Source organism: Rattus rattus, chromosome 2 (assembly GCF_011064425.1).
Source record: "Rattus rattus isolate New Zealand chromosome 2, Rrattus_CSIRO_v1, whole genome shotgun sequence".
NCBI classification, from domain to species: Eukaryota; Metazoa; Chordata; class Mammalia; order Rodentia; family Muridae; genus Rattus; species Rattus rattus.
Window position 1 is genome coordinate 229,644,200 of NC_046155.1, and position 15,144 is coordinate 229,659,343.

At 35.2% G+C, this 15,144-nt stretch overlaps 1 protein-coding gene across 1 annotated transcript in view; it reads right to left on the reverse strand.

The window, feature by feature from the left end:
- Window positions 1-15,144, reverse strand: part of Ythdc2 (YTH domain containing 2) — a 66,231-nt gene that overhangs the window by 38,260 nt on the left and 12,827 nt on the right. Inside the window, exons 8-16 of the mRNA XM_032895013.1 lie at window positions 11,881-11,988; window positions 10,488-10,636; window positions 8,504-8,639; window positions 5,002-5,128; window positions 4,744-4,809; window positions 1,734-1,912; window positions 1,419-1,515; window positions 1,250-1,337; window positions 1,086-1,166 (exon numbers count right to left, since the gene is read on the reverse strand). Of these exons, the coding sequence (XP_032750904.1) occupies window positions 1,086-1,166; window positions 1,250-1,337; window positions 1,419-1,515; window positions 1,734-1,912; window positions 4,744-4,809; window positions 5,002-5,128; window positions 8,504-8,639; window positions 10,488-10,636; window positions 11,881-11,988 (1,031 nt within the window). The remainder of the gene's footprint in view (window positions 1-1,085; window positions 1,167-1,249; window positions 1,338-1,418; window positions 1,516-1,733; window positions 1,913-4,743; window positions 4,810-5,001; window positions 5,129-8,503; window positions 8,640-10,487; window positions 10,637-11,880; window positions 11,989-15,144) is intronic.

Sequence of the window (15,144 nt, forward strand, 5' to 3'; positions counted from 1 at the left end):
GCCATGGAATTGGGATGTGTATATCTGGTATGGTGGCAACTTGCCTTGGGAACTAGATAGGTAGAGGTATTGTTACCAGGCTCAGAGAGAAGCCATCAGCAGTGTGATATGGGATGGAGCAAAGCAGGTGAGATGCTTTGCTGACTGAGATGAAGATATCTACCAGATATCCTGGGGCACTATGGTGCCAGACCTAGAGTGGGATAAAAGGCACCTTTTTATTTTAACTTTACAGCAACAAAAGGAAACAAATGTTATCACTTATTTATCATAGAAGTTTATCTTTGCAAAGAGACCAGTAGTAAATATTGTAGACTTTGAGGTCTTTGCTGCAATTTATGAAATGCCATAATGGTATGAAAGAACCAACAGATAGCCAGGTAGGGATCTGCACTGTTGAATGAATGTTGTGGTGTTCACCCTGATTTATGTTGTTCTTGGTTGTTATGTATATGTCTGTGCATATGTGTGGGTGAGTGTGCATCTGGAAGCCACAGGTCCATAGCATACATTTTTCCCAATTGCTCTCCACTATGTTTTTGAGACAGCTCTGGAGCTCACTGATTTGTCTCCATCTTCCTAGCATAGGGGATTGCAAGGACAAAGTGACGTGCTTACCTTTTTACATAGGTGATGGGGACTGGAACTCTGGTTCTCACACTTAAAGAACTGAGCCATTCGCCCCAGCTCTAGTTCCCTGGATTTTGTTTTCCTTTGTTAATCAAGGTTCTCTTAATAAAAATCTTCAAAACATCTACTATACACTATCTATGAGGCATTAGATGATATCAATGAACAAGAGGAATACGACCCATCCCCACATATAGGAGGAAAACAGAAAATATATAATCATATTGCCACAATGTGACAAATTTTTACTGTAACTATTCGAACTCTTTACTTTCATAGTAGTAGTTAGTTTTTGTTTAATTTGTTGGAACACCAAAATATATCTCATATACTAAATCTAAGCTAAAATAGTTTAGTAAAAACAACATACATTGTGTTAAATTTATCTATAAATTTTTCCATAAATGAAGTCTTTTAGTCTTTATTAAGTACAAATATAACATCTTTATACATACCTCTTTAACTTTACCAGAATCTATAACAAAGACAACATCATTGACAGTGATGCTTGTTTCAGCAATATTGGTGGAAAGGATCTGCAATGGAATATTATTTTATGATTAGCATGAAAATAGAATAAGAAATTAAAACAGAACATAAAGGATCTTATGATGCTTACTATTTTTCGGACACCTGCAGGTGGATTTTTTAATACCTTCTTTTGATCAGATGTCTGCATATTTGAATGAAGCATAAAGACTTGATACCTGTTTACAATTAAAAAGAAAAAATGTACTGTAGTAACTATCTGTGAATATAAGGAACAAGTACGAGTCTTTATAGTTTACCTATGTGTATTGTCAGCAAAACGCTTGTCATCAAAGAGGATGCGATCCCTCAAACCAACAATTTCATCATATCCAGGTAGAAAAATTAATATTGCACCTTGGAGAAAAACATTTTTAATATTTAATCTTATGAAATCAAACACAACCAACAAAACTACTCATAAAGAATAATATGATGTGGTTTTAGATATTGATATAGGATTATAAAAGAATCACTATTTGCATATGACTATCAACAGAATTACAGAAAAATTTTTACAACCAAATACAAATTTTTCAACAGAGTTTCCTCCAGTTCTTTCAAACAGTACTCACCAGCATCACAACTATGGCAGATATTATATAGAAGATGCATGATCAAATCCAAGTCTACCTTTTCATCATCAAAACTATGATGGTAAGCTTTCAACAGCTCTCTGTCTTCTGCACTGAGGTCATTTCCATTGGTTTGAACCAAGGAACTTTCGTCTAGATTTCCAAATTCCAATGAAGCACTAAGAAAAATACCAAATTAGTTTCTATTGAAAAAAGTAAGACTTAAGACCAAGGTTTCCCAATATACACTAGAAGACCAATGAATTCCCAATATACACTAGGGATGTTGCCACTTCATGTATTATCTATAGTCAATTTGCGTGTTGATTGTAAGCATATTATTCAATTAAACTTAAGAAGTGCTTTTAGAAAAATTATAAACTGAAGGTACTTTATTAAAAATACAAAAATGGCCTATAAATATATCAAGATGCTTAACATGAATTGTCACTAAGGAAATATAATCCCAAACTATAAAAGTGACATTCCACAACTAAAAGGCTAACATCAAAAAGGCAGTTAAGTTATATGGATGGTACAGAAATACTAAAACACTCCTAGAAAAAATGTAGACTGATACAGAAATTTTGGAGTACTGGCAGTTCTCCAAATTATAAACACAGTGTTTACCACATCGCCTAGCAATTCCATCCCTGGGTACAGATGGAAGAGAAATGGAAATAGATGAATAAATGGATGGATGGATGGGTGGATGGACGGGTGGATGGATAGATGAATGGATAGACAGGGTTAGATATCTATATTAACTGTCAATTTAAATATTTGTATTCCTATTTATAGTAGTCAAGAATGAAAATAACCCAAATATTCATAAACTGACAAATAAACCATGGCATATCAACAGAAGGGTCTATTGGTTGGAAATAAAACACATAAACTTTGAAATTTGTGAAATTAAAGAGAAAAGCTACAAGACTACATATCATATTGCTCTATTTACACACACTGCACAGAACAGACTAAGTTATAGAAAGAGGAAATAAACTAGTGGCTAGCCTAAGAACTAGGAAAGTTAGGTGGGAAAGTTTTGTGTGTAATTAAAATGCTCTATTGACCTTGGTGACTCTGAACACTTAAAAAATAGTCACTAACTGTGAATTAAGGCACAGGCAATATTTCAATAAATTTTATAAAATGAAGTATTTTTTATGGTCTTGAATAAAGTGTCTTTGCTATATTTTAACCTCAAACTCCATTGTTTAAGTTTTTTGAGAATTTTTAATATAGGAAATATAGCTGTATGAGTTTTTATATAGGATAGAATAAAATACAAGCCATCAATGTATTACAAAATACATTAAAATCTACTTTAGTATCTAAAAATCTGTGAAATTTATCTAAATAGCTGACTAAAATTATCTAAAATTTCTAATGAAAGATAATTTGGGACCAGAGACATAGATCTATGAAAGAATGTTCATATAGCATGTTCATGTCCTGGGTTCAATCTTCAAACAGACAGACAGACAGACACACACACACACATACAGACACACACACACACTCTCTGAGGGGAGATACACCCATATTGCACTGGTGGTTTTTCTTGTTTTGTTTGTTAGTCAAAATAATATATGCAGTATTAATAAGAAAAATAAGTTCATGAAAATTTAATTAAAACCCACAGTCACATGATCCAGGTCCCTTTTCAATATTTTTAGCCATTTCTTTTTATTTACTGCCATATATCTGCTACTATATTTCAATGTATGGTCTGTACCTTTTATTAAACCCTTTTTCGGTTTGATAACTTATCTCCACTTCCCAATGTACCCAGTAACCTGATGGTCAAAGTTTAAGCCTAAAGTCTCTACAGCTTGATTGCTAATGAACCTCCCATTCCTGCCAAAGAGGAAGGAACATCATGTGGGTACAGGAGATGGTCTGGCATGCTATAAACATATCAAAGAGAACATATTTTAGCCCTTTGTCCTTAAAAGGTCATGGAACAAGTATATACAGAGTTCTGACACTAAAATGAGCTTGTTTCTCACTGGTACTGTGAGTTGCCTTAGCTTTGCTAAGTTAGTTATTTCTAATCAGCATGAAATACCTACTATATCAAAACATATTAAGAAAATCCATCTGCTGCCATGACCTACTTCATGTCCTCTCTGCTTGTTGGTTTCAAACTTCCATTTTTTTCAAGATCTATTTTTATTTATGTGTATATGTATGGTGTGTGCTTGGAGGCCAGTGAGAGCATCAAACACCTTGGAGCTAGAATTATAAAAAGTCTTGAGTCCCCTTATATGAGTGCTGAAATCTGTAGGAAGCACTCTTAACCACTGAGTTATCTACATGAGCCCCAAAATGTTCATACTTTAAAAAAAAAAAAAAAATCACCATTCTAGTGAAGTGTAGGTGAAATACAGAGACAAACATACATTTGAATCTACCATGTCTTGGATGTGTGTATATATGTGTTTATGGATTTATGCACGATCACCTGTGTATAGGTGTTCATGTGCATGTGAGCATTATGTATGGAAGCCAGGGGTCAACCTCATTTTTCATTTCTTAGATATCATCCCCATTTTTTGAATCGGGATCTCTTCCTGGGACATGGAGCTTGCCAAGTAAACAGTAGGTTGGGTAGTCAGGGAGTTCCATTCATCTTCCTGTCTCCATCTCTCTAGTACTGAGACTACAAAAATGTACCATCACATGGGCTTTTATGTGGGCTCTGGAGACCAAAGTTAGGTCCTCCTGCTTGCTCAGTGAGCACATTACTGACTGACCTACCTGCCCATTCTCCATATACAATGTTTAAGTGGAAATATCCCTTCCAAATTTCCAATGAAATTTTTAAATAAGGTAAATTTAATAGAATATATCTTATTAACAATCTGAAGAAAATTATTTTACAATTACAAAAGTAAATCTCCAGGTAAAAGAGTATAAGTGCCTTGCCTTTTATAGACTCTGATTTACTTGGCTTAGATTTTTTTAAAAGGTAGAATTAATTTTAAATAATGTAAGGTTTTACCTGTAAGATTCTAGAAGATCCACAATTTCAGTCTGTCCAAAGTGCTTAGCCCAATCTAAAGCCATCCTGCAAATTTCAAAGATATCAGACTGAGAAATAATTTTTCAAATTACGTAACTAGTCACTCAAAATTATTTAGTCAGTTATGCAATCAGTTACTATACAAGAGATTATAAAATAAGGACAATCATAAGAAAATTTCAAAGGTATGTGAAACTGTATTATGATATACAAAGAATGGATACAATCTAAAATTACCAGCCATTTGATGCTTTACTGTGTACATTGGCTCCCATACTAATTAATTGCTCTACTTGGCTCGTAAAACCCCGTCCTGCCGCAACCATCAGAGCTGTTGCACTGGTCTCACTATGCCTATAATCAACTAAAAGAAGAAAAAGATATGTTAAATGTTCAAATATCAAAGACTTCCATTGTTTTAGTTAAGTAGTAGAACTGACTATCACAATTAATCTATGACTGGTTCTTTCATTTTAAATGACAGCGACATTATATAACTTTCAACTCTCCCATTCACAAAGAAATCCGAGATGCTCTGGCATAAACAGGGTAGAATAAAGTCTATCTTTGGAAGAATATGAAGACATTATTTAAAGTTTCTTAATTATATAATTAAGAAAAAAAGAAAGCTATTGGCTTGCAGAACCCTTCAATGCTTTTTATCTACATATTGCCATGTTTACTAGATAACAGGATATAGAATTAAAAAAATTAATTAATAAATTAATTAATTAACTGCTTTATTAATATTTTAAAGCAATGTAGTAGACAAAGCGATAAACCAACAATAGGCTGAATTAATAAACATATAAATATAGTAATTTTAACTGCCAGCAGTGATGTCATTGCTCACATTTAATTCCCCAACTAAGGAAGCAGGGGCAGGAAAACACTGAGTTAGAGGCCAGTCTGGTCTACAGAGTGAGTTCCAGGACAACCAGAGTTATACAGCAAACCCCTGTCTCAATAGATAGACAGACAGACAGACAGACAGACAGACAGATCGATCGATCGATCGTAATTTTAAAAAGAATAGAGGCTTTTAGGTCAACAGACCTAGTATATCCTAAGGTGTTCACTAAGAAAATAAGCTCAGAACCAGAGAGTATGTGTTTAAATTTTTTTACATTTATTTACTAATTTGAGGAACACATGACATGGCATCTGTGAGGGCAGAGAATAACCTGAGAGGAGTCTGTTCTCTCTTTCCCCTACATAGAATCTGAGAATCAAAAATCATATCCTTGGGCTTTACAGTAAGCCTCTATTCCCACTGTGCAATCTCCCCAGTCCCAGCTATATTTCTTGAGAAGGTTTATAAGTTAATTTACATTCAAAAGTGATGCAAACCAGGGAACTTAGGGACTAGATAGGTATCAAAATAAAATAAGTATGGTTGGTTGAGAAAACCTTAAAAGGGAAAACTAAATTCACAGTTTAGAAATAGAAAGTCTTTCAGATATAAACACACACTAAATCTCTTGGCACATCAGAAGTAGAAAGAGACAGATGGTATATATTAGCATATTAATGGACAATTAAAACAATACAAAGTTGAAAATCACCCTCATATAAGAATGTTGCAAGGTATGGTGGTATCCACATTTAACTGCAGCACTTAGGCAGCTGAGGCAGGAAGATCGTGAGTATAAGGTTGGGCTAACTTACACAGCCAAATCCTCTCCAATAAGCAAACAAACAAACCCACAAGAAAAAAGAAGAAAGGAAAGGAGAGAGGCAAGAAGCTTCCTGTCACTTTCCATATCAGACATTACCATCTGATAAAAATGCTTAAAAGTAGCATTATTGAACAAGCATTTAAGCACTTATTATGATCCTTGGGACCAAGAGGTGAGTAAAACAGACCAAATTCTGCCTTCACAGAGTTTGCATTCTAGTGTAAAATGGGTAGTGAACAATAATAATAAATCACAAATGATTAAAACCATTAAAAATTAACAAAGTAGAGTAACAAAATAGTAAGCAAAGGATACGGTTTTATTAACCAAAGAAGCCTCTAAGAGAGGCAATAACTAACCAAAGGCCTAGATGAAAAAGGTCATTAAGTCTCTCAGATTCTGTAGTCAGGATTCCAGGTAAAGTTAAATAAATAAAATTAAAGGGTGAAAGGTAGGGATGTATCAGCAAATACACGAAGGCAGGGTCAGTGAAATGGCTTAGCAAGGAAAGGCGATTGCCCACCAGGCCTGACCTGAAAACTAGGCATATCCCAGAACCCACAGAGAGGAAAGTCAGAAACAAATCCTACTTGTTTTTCACCTTCAAAAATTGGCCATAGCATGTGTGCACCCAAATACACACATTTGGCAGTAAGAACACAGCATGACAGGAAGCAGGGATGGGCCATAAAAGACTGAAGGCTCACCCAGTGTTAACTTCCTCTAACAAGGTTCTATTTCCAAAAGATTCCACAACTTCCCCAGCAGTGCCACAGGCAAGGACCAAATATTCAAACGCATGTACCTACAGTAGACATTTCAAATTTAAAGCCCCAATAGTCCCAATTATGTAAAGGACTTTGAGGGTTTTTTTTTCTTCACAGTATTATCAGACGCAATTGAAAACTACTAGGCCAATGGTGCTGCCCACAGTGGGCCTGGATCTTGTTACACCAATTCCGGCAATCCTCCCACAGACCAACCCAATGCAGATAATCACTCATTGAGAATCTCTTTCCGGGCTGGAGAGATGGCTCAGCCGTTAAAGGCTAGGCTCACAACCAAAATATAAGAGAATCTCTTTCCAAGGTGATTTAAGATTAGGTCAAACTAACAAAGCTAACCATCATAGCCATTGATAGACAGCCATTAATGATTAACATCTAAAAAATAAATGTAAACAGAAATAATAAAATGAAGGTCCGTGTACTTGAAGATGGGGATTGGGGGTAATTTCTGCGAGAAAAACCTAAAATTAATAGATTAAAATTTTTTTTTTCTCCTAAGAAAAAAAAGGAAATTTTCTGAGGAGCCTGAGGCTGCTGCTAGCTGTACAAAGTGCAGCACAAAGAAAAAGAAAAAGTCCCAGAAGGCGCAGGAAGATTAGAACGTACTTGCTTGTTGGGAGGGGCATACGTTATGGTGGCAGTTCCCACCCATGATAAACCCCAATAAAAAACACAAAACCAGAAAAAAAAATTTTTTTAAAAGCCAAGTGGAAACATCAGAAGCTAAAGAAAGTGTTTAAAAAAACAGAATCGTTAATAATTTTAACACTACCTAGAAACCTACAGAATTATATCTGTTCATATCTGGTTGCCAATATCCATTAAAATCAACTAGTAAAACAAGGACAACTCATTAATGAAGACATATCCCATGACATAATTTGTTAGTGGATGTAGATCAGAACCTGAGTCCATACACTTAAATGAAAAAAAATTCATCATTTATAAATGACTCCAGGAATCCCAAAGTTATTACCCATTTTTCATCCATTTCTTTTTCAATCACAAACCTCGTTGAGATACTTTTTTCTGCAGCATAGGGTCAATGACCAGATTAATATAGATACATACAACACAAATTTATAAAAGCATTTTGGTAAATAACTGTTGTATCTGGGGGAGTTTAGGAAATCTCTCTGAAGGTACTAACAAAATTTTAAACAATATAAAGCCTTCCAAAATAAAATCAATGACAGTAAATAAAATGCACCATGCATACTTTTTAAAGATTGTATTTGTACCACAAATAATGGCAAGGGAAAATAAACTTACCACTAACATTTTCAGTTAAAATAAGATGAAAGACCTGAGCAAAAGCATCGACATCTTTATGTAGCCATATGTCAGAAAGGCAGGCATCCATTTCCTTGATTAACCATGGTTCAAGGCAATTCACATCTTTTTCTGTCTTTTAAAAACAAAAAAGCAAAGATTACAAATTATTTAATTGCTTAATATCTGTTTGCTGCTGAGGTGCCCTTTCCATAAACAGTGCTGGAGAGCTTGCTCTGGTGATGTGGATAAGGGGAGCCGACTGCTGCCAGGCTCAGCTACCACCCAAGCCAGGTCCACCCAAAATCTGTGTCCTCTAAGAACAGTGAGACTGCAGGATCGCCATGACACAGGGCAACAACAGAAAAACTGGGAAGAGTCCCGAGGAGATGCAACATTGATAGTGTCACAGAATCCAGAGATCTCAAACCAGACCAACCAAGATGTGCAGACAGCGGGATAAACTGTGGGACATTATGTGAGATAGCTTCCACAATGAGATGTTTCCTGTGCTTTATTTTTTCTTGTTGTTGGCGTGTGTGTGTGTGTGTGTGTGTGTGTGTGTGTGTGTGTGTATGCATGTATGTATTGGTTTGTTTTGTTTTTTGCAGGAGAGATTGCAAGGGTGAAAGACAGATATGAGGGAACCCCTGGGACTGGGGTACAGCATGATGTAAAACAAAGAATCAATAAAAAATTAAAAAAATATATTTGCTGCAAGGAAAATAAAATGCCTACAATCATCAGAGGAACTAGATAACATATAACATACATATGCTATTATATAAAAAGTCACTAATTTCATCTTTCAAACATTATCTTTCATAATACTGAATTACAATCATCTTTTATCTGAAAATGAGCTTGTCAACAAAGAACCATGATCCAGCCACATGAACTAATTAATTGTTTAGTGGTAAGTAGCACAGGTTTCTTTTCCAGCTACTTCAGAGAAAACATTACCCTAGAACTTCTTAACACTAAACCGGTTTTGCTTTGTATCAGGCACATTTATAATCCCAGCAACTCAAGAAGTTGAGGCAGAAGAATAAAAGTTTCCTTGTATTGGCTAACCCATGCTACATCGCACGTTCCAGACAACTTGGGCTGTCTCAAAAGTCCAAAAGAATTTCTTTCCTTACCACTACCCCTACCCCTACCCCTCAAAGCAGCACTGCTGGCAGGGAAACAGATTCCACCAAGCTTTAGAGATTTCTCCTATGTATAGTGTCCAATGTGGTTCTTAAAAACACAAGTTTACACAGTCAAATTCGTGGCCTGGAGAGACTGCTCAGCCATTAAAGACTAGGCTCATAGTCAAAATGTCAAGATGATGATTGCTAACTCAAATGGATCTTCCCTACAGTAAACAATTTTAAAACATCCTTCAGAAGCCTCTTTTAAAACTCAAGTATAATTCTTCTGGATATATCAGAATTAAAATACTAGTATAGAATGTTAAGCACTGTCTATCTTCTCATTAAAAAAAAAAAAAAAAGCACTAAATTTGGGGCTGAAGAGACAGTTCAGCAGTTAGGAGCACTTGCAGCTTTTACAGAGGACCCAAGTCTGGTTCCCAGCAGCACTTACATGGTGGAGCATAGTCACCCATAACTCCAGTTCCAGAGGATCCCATTCCCTGCCTCTGAAGGTATCTACACCAATGTGCACACAAATGCATGCAGGCAAAACATTCTTACATATGAAGTAAAAAGAAATAAATCTTTTTTTAAAATAGCTAAAATACGTTTCTAAAGACTAAGTTAGGGATCATAAGTATAGCTTAGTAGTGCTTACACAGCCCTAGATTTACTCTCCAACCCTCTAAAAAATGAAGAATTAGGTTATTCTGAAAATATGTTATAGTCTAAAACAAAGAAATTTATCCTCTAGTAACAAAATAAAAAGTACTATTACTTCATTAAAGTTGTTTAACCTACAAAATTTTTACTCAAAATATCATTATGAACCAGTAACATCTTACCAGCTGACTGAAGACAGCATCACCTCCATCATCCAATAAGTCATACTCCTCAGACACACTAGCAACAGCTCTCTGTCTCTGAGATTCAGGCTTGAAAGTATTCTCTTGAGCTGAGTACCATTCTGTGAGGGTGGTCTGTTGCTTTTCCTCTAAATTAGAAAAGAAAAAATAAATAAGTATTTGGCCCTTTCCTTTTGATAATGTATTCCTTTTGCCTAAACAAATAAACCTAAATGAATGTTGTATCACTTAAAAGTGGGCTTTACTTTGGAGTCGCTTTTAAAAATTACAGTGAGTCTTTGATAAAGTTGTTGTAATATAATAAAGCTACATAAAAACATTCATTCTTCTATCAGTAAAAATTTGGCTTCTAACCCAGAAATTCAGAAACAACATCTTTACCTGTACTGTATCTACTATATAAATTATTGACTAATACAGCACTTTGTATTAAATTATTTATTAAACTTATATCATCATGTCAACTGTTTGACATATAAAAATCAGAAGTTCCAAACATTTTAACATCTACAAGTTTCATAATTTACATATCAGACACAATGAACTTTTGCAGTGATACAGGGAATTGTTAATTACATATTCAAGTGAAAGATCAAGAGTTTTGTGCCTATAATCATACATAGTAAAAAAAGAAATAAGAGTATAAAAAGTATACTATAAGAGGAATATAAACTTCAGATAATTCATACACTGAAACAGAGTGCCACTGTAAGAACTTCTTAAGGCAAGTATTGATAAAATGGAAATAAAAACACAACCCTATAATAATACTGATTTGTAAATCTTTCAGGGAATAGAAAACATGCTGCAATTCTAGCATTTAGTAGGCAGAGGGAAAAGATTAACCAAGTTTCAGGCCTATGTGAGCTATAAAGTGAGATTATGTTTCGGAAAATAAATTGTAAAACTTGGAAAGAAAACCAAGCCTGCCGTCATCACTTAGACAATCCTTTGACCCTTCCCATCCATTTCTTAATTCTACCCACTGAGGTAAGCTGTGCAGAGACAGCATAAATCTCACTGCTTTCTTAAATCACTATGATTCAAGATTCAGACTCACTTAACCTCCTCAATCCCAGCATGCATCCCAGTATCCCAATTCTGTGATCTTTCTTGGCACAACATGCTTATGGTGCACAGGCATACATGTGAGCAAAACACTCACACATTTAATAACAATAAACAAATCTTTCTTTAAAAAGTGTATTTGGGACAAAAATTATCACATAATTTTACCTAATTATATGCAAGAGAATATATGTTCAAGTGTACTAGTTCTTTTGTAAGCTTAAGATAGTAAAGGTGAACTTATAATCTTACACAGAAATAATTTAATAATTATCAATAGCAAATTCTTAAAAAAAAACCCTACCTCGTTGCTTTTCCTTTTTGTACTTTAACATTTCTTTGTTTGTATATCCGGTAGTTCTTAAAATATCTTCCAGAAACATTTCTTTTACTTCAAATGGTCTTCCCTGTACTAAAGAATAAGAATGTTTAAATATCTAATTTGCATCCTATAGATAATTCACAAAACAGAATTCCTACATTTAATGAAGCATCTTGTACTATGCAAAAGTTGTTCCAAATCTCCAGTGGCTCGCCTGATGCTTCCTGTTAACTGTAACTTTTCTCTCTATAGACAGCTATCTAGAATGGACAACTGGCTTCCTAGTCTAGACAAGTGCTCACATGCTTTCCCCTACTGCTTACTACCTATTTGCCATGAGCCTGCCATCACATGAAGGGCCAGGAATACGCTCTCTTACTCCCCTCTTACCACCTCTTGCTCTTTGTTCTTCACTGCTCTTGCCCCCTTCCCCCCCCCCCCCCCCCCCCATGTGCCCATGGCCAGCTGCCTTTCCACTCCTCTACTCTTCCTTTCTTATTAAACCTCCCCACATGGAAAAAAAAAAAAAAAAAAAAAAAAACCAGGAATACTGTGCTAAGTACAAATAGCAGTACTTCCTACTTCTGTGAGGCAGGGAGGACCAGCAACATGAAAAGAGAATGGAAAAAGAATGCTGTGCAAAATCTAATGAAAAAGTCCTATAAGAAAGAAGTACAGGATATTGTGACAGTTTACCAAAGAGTGACCACAACAAGAAAATATTTTTACTGATTCATGAAGGAGGAGGCAAAACAACTGGCTTCACAGAAAGTAAGTAGTATATGAAGAAAATAAAACATACATAAAGTCACTAGAGTGGAACCAAAATGAGGCTGTTTTCAAGAAACTAAAAGGCAAGCAGAAAAATAAGAGAGAAGTTGAAGACAGAGAAATGAATGAAGTCATATTAAGGAGCTGTGTCCTGAAATAAAGGTCATTGAAGACTTGGTGTTCAACATCAACAAAATTTTACTTCACAAAGAATCATAATGGCAATAATTTGAAAAATTAATTTTTAAAAACCAGAATAAAACCATACCAGGCAACAACATGTATAGTAGGTCAGGTAATACATGAAGTCAGGTTAAATAATAATGATAATGAAGATTTAAGATATCTAAAAACCTAGATAGATTATTGAAACAGGAAAATGAAGAGAAATCATAATTACATCTGTTATGAAAATAATTTCTTTTTAAGTTGGCTTGCCCAACAAGAATATTTCTTTGAAAATCAAGGAAAGCTAAAGAGAAATAAGCTGACCAGTGAAAGCTGACATTTCCTTTCACACTATCAAAGGTGAGAAGTCAAATCAGACTTTCAGTTAGTACAGGTATCAACTGTATGTGCTCAATCATCCAAGGAAATGCTACTATCACACAAATGTACAACTTTGAGATTTAAGTAACTTTAGGTATCACCCAAAATATGCAAGACAAAAAGAAACCAAAATTTATACACTAAATATCCAGCTTTGGACATATTAGAAGTGATGTCTATAAATTCTACATCCAAAACTCTGGAGAATCATCATCAGTACACAACAGAAAATAGAAGCCACAAGCATTAGGGTGGGGGAGGGGGCAATTAAATGTGCATCTGTCATAGCTAGTAGAGTTGTAAAAAAAAACAAAACAGAAAGAAGAAAATAAGAATGAATAGAAACAGACAGGAAAGAGATTAAGGGAATAAAGGCATGAATATATATATATTTATATATATATAAAATATATTTATATATATATATAAAAATGTATATATATCTCAGTACATGCAAATGAAAAGAAGCCCAGGGAGAAAACACAATAATGTAGAAGACTCAAGAAGCAATGATCCCAATCAGAGATCTGAGAATTCACACACACAAAAAAACCATGAGATGTCATAGAATATATATATAAAACTTTTGCCTAAAATCTAAATATTGGGCTTAGTAATTAAATTACTGCCAAAATAATATTGCTAAAAATTCCTAAATGGGGTTCCGCATTAGATAGGAGAGAATCAATTCCCATAAGGTGCCCTATGAACTGCTCTCAAGTACTACAGCATCTGTGTGTGCATGCATGTATGCACGTGTGCACACACGTGCACACACACACATGTGCACACACACACATAGATACAAAAATGAATAAAATGTATTTTTCAATAAAAATGTTAAGTGAACAGGTCTTAACAATTCAAAAATGTAAATCAGTCATCCTTTAGTCCTTCAGATAATTTGTACAGTGAATCTATTCATAAAATAATGATGAGGAGACCTCTGGATACAATGGTAGACTAGAAGATACCTTCCTGTGACCTGAAGAAGACCAAGATAAGAAAATTAAGTATGGGCTTTGAAAACATACAAGGGAAGTCCTAGTATGGTTGAAATGTAGTGAAACAAAACCAAAAACAAGGAGAAAGGATGCACAGGTCTCTAGCAGATGGAAGGGAAGCAGAGCCACATGCAGAAGATAAACTGGCCAGCCCAGGAGAAAAGGGGCTACAGTTTCTCTATCCAAAGAACTCAATTCCAGTTTTATTACTGGGACATATGACTTCTCTAGCAGGACAGGTGAGGAGTGGAAAGGGCCTCCTCCCACCCCACTTAGAGGTGGTGGGTAATACTAATAGAAAATCTAACTGGAAGATTCTGTGCTCCTACTCGACCCCAGGGGCCTGAAGCAGCCCTGTAAGGAGAAGAAAGGAAATCATCTTACAGGGCAATTCCATTGTGCTCCCTTTCCTTTGCTAAGTCATGCATCTGAGAAGGTGATATTTTAACTGTTTCTGCACTTCCGTAAATAAATGTCATAGCTAAAGAAAAAAGAGAAAATAGAAAATCTATTAAAAGTGACAAAACTTGGGGGGCCTGAAATCAAAATTATTCAAGTGAGAATTCAGTAAGTAAGCTTGAATTCAAACTGCACTTCTCAGGATAAGAGACAACATAAAGAGGTAGCTGGGCCAGATGCTGACAAGACAAAATGTGAAGGAAATAAGAGGTATAGCTCAAGCAGTAAAGTGTACAGGGAAAGGAAGCCTAATGTTGGTGGTTTAGAATAGACCTCACTGAGAATAAGTGGAGTTTGACAGCCCTGAGTCTGGGGTTTGCAACTGGATGAACAAGACGGTATAGAAGACTGTTTCAAGGGAGCAAGAAATAAAGTGCAGCGCGGTGTTTAAAGAGAAACACAGGACAAAAAGAAGCTCATTTCTTTTTAATGTTAGATCATTGAATTTGCTATACGGCATCAG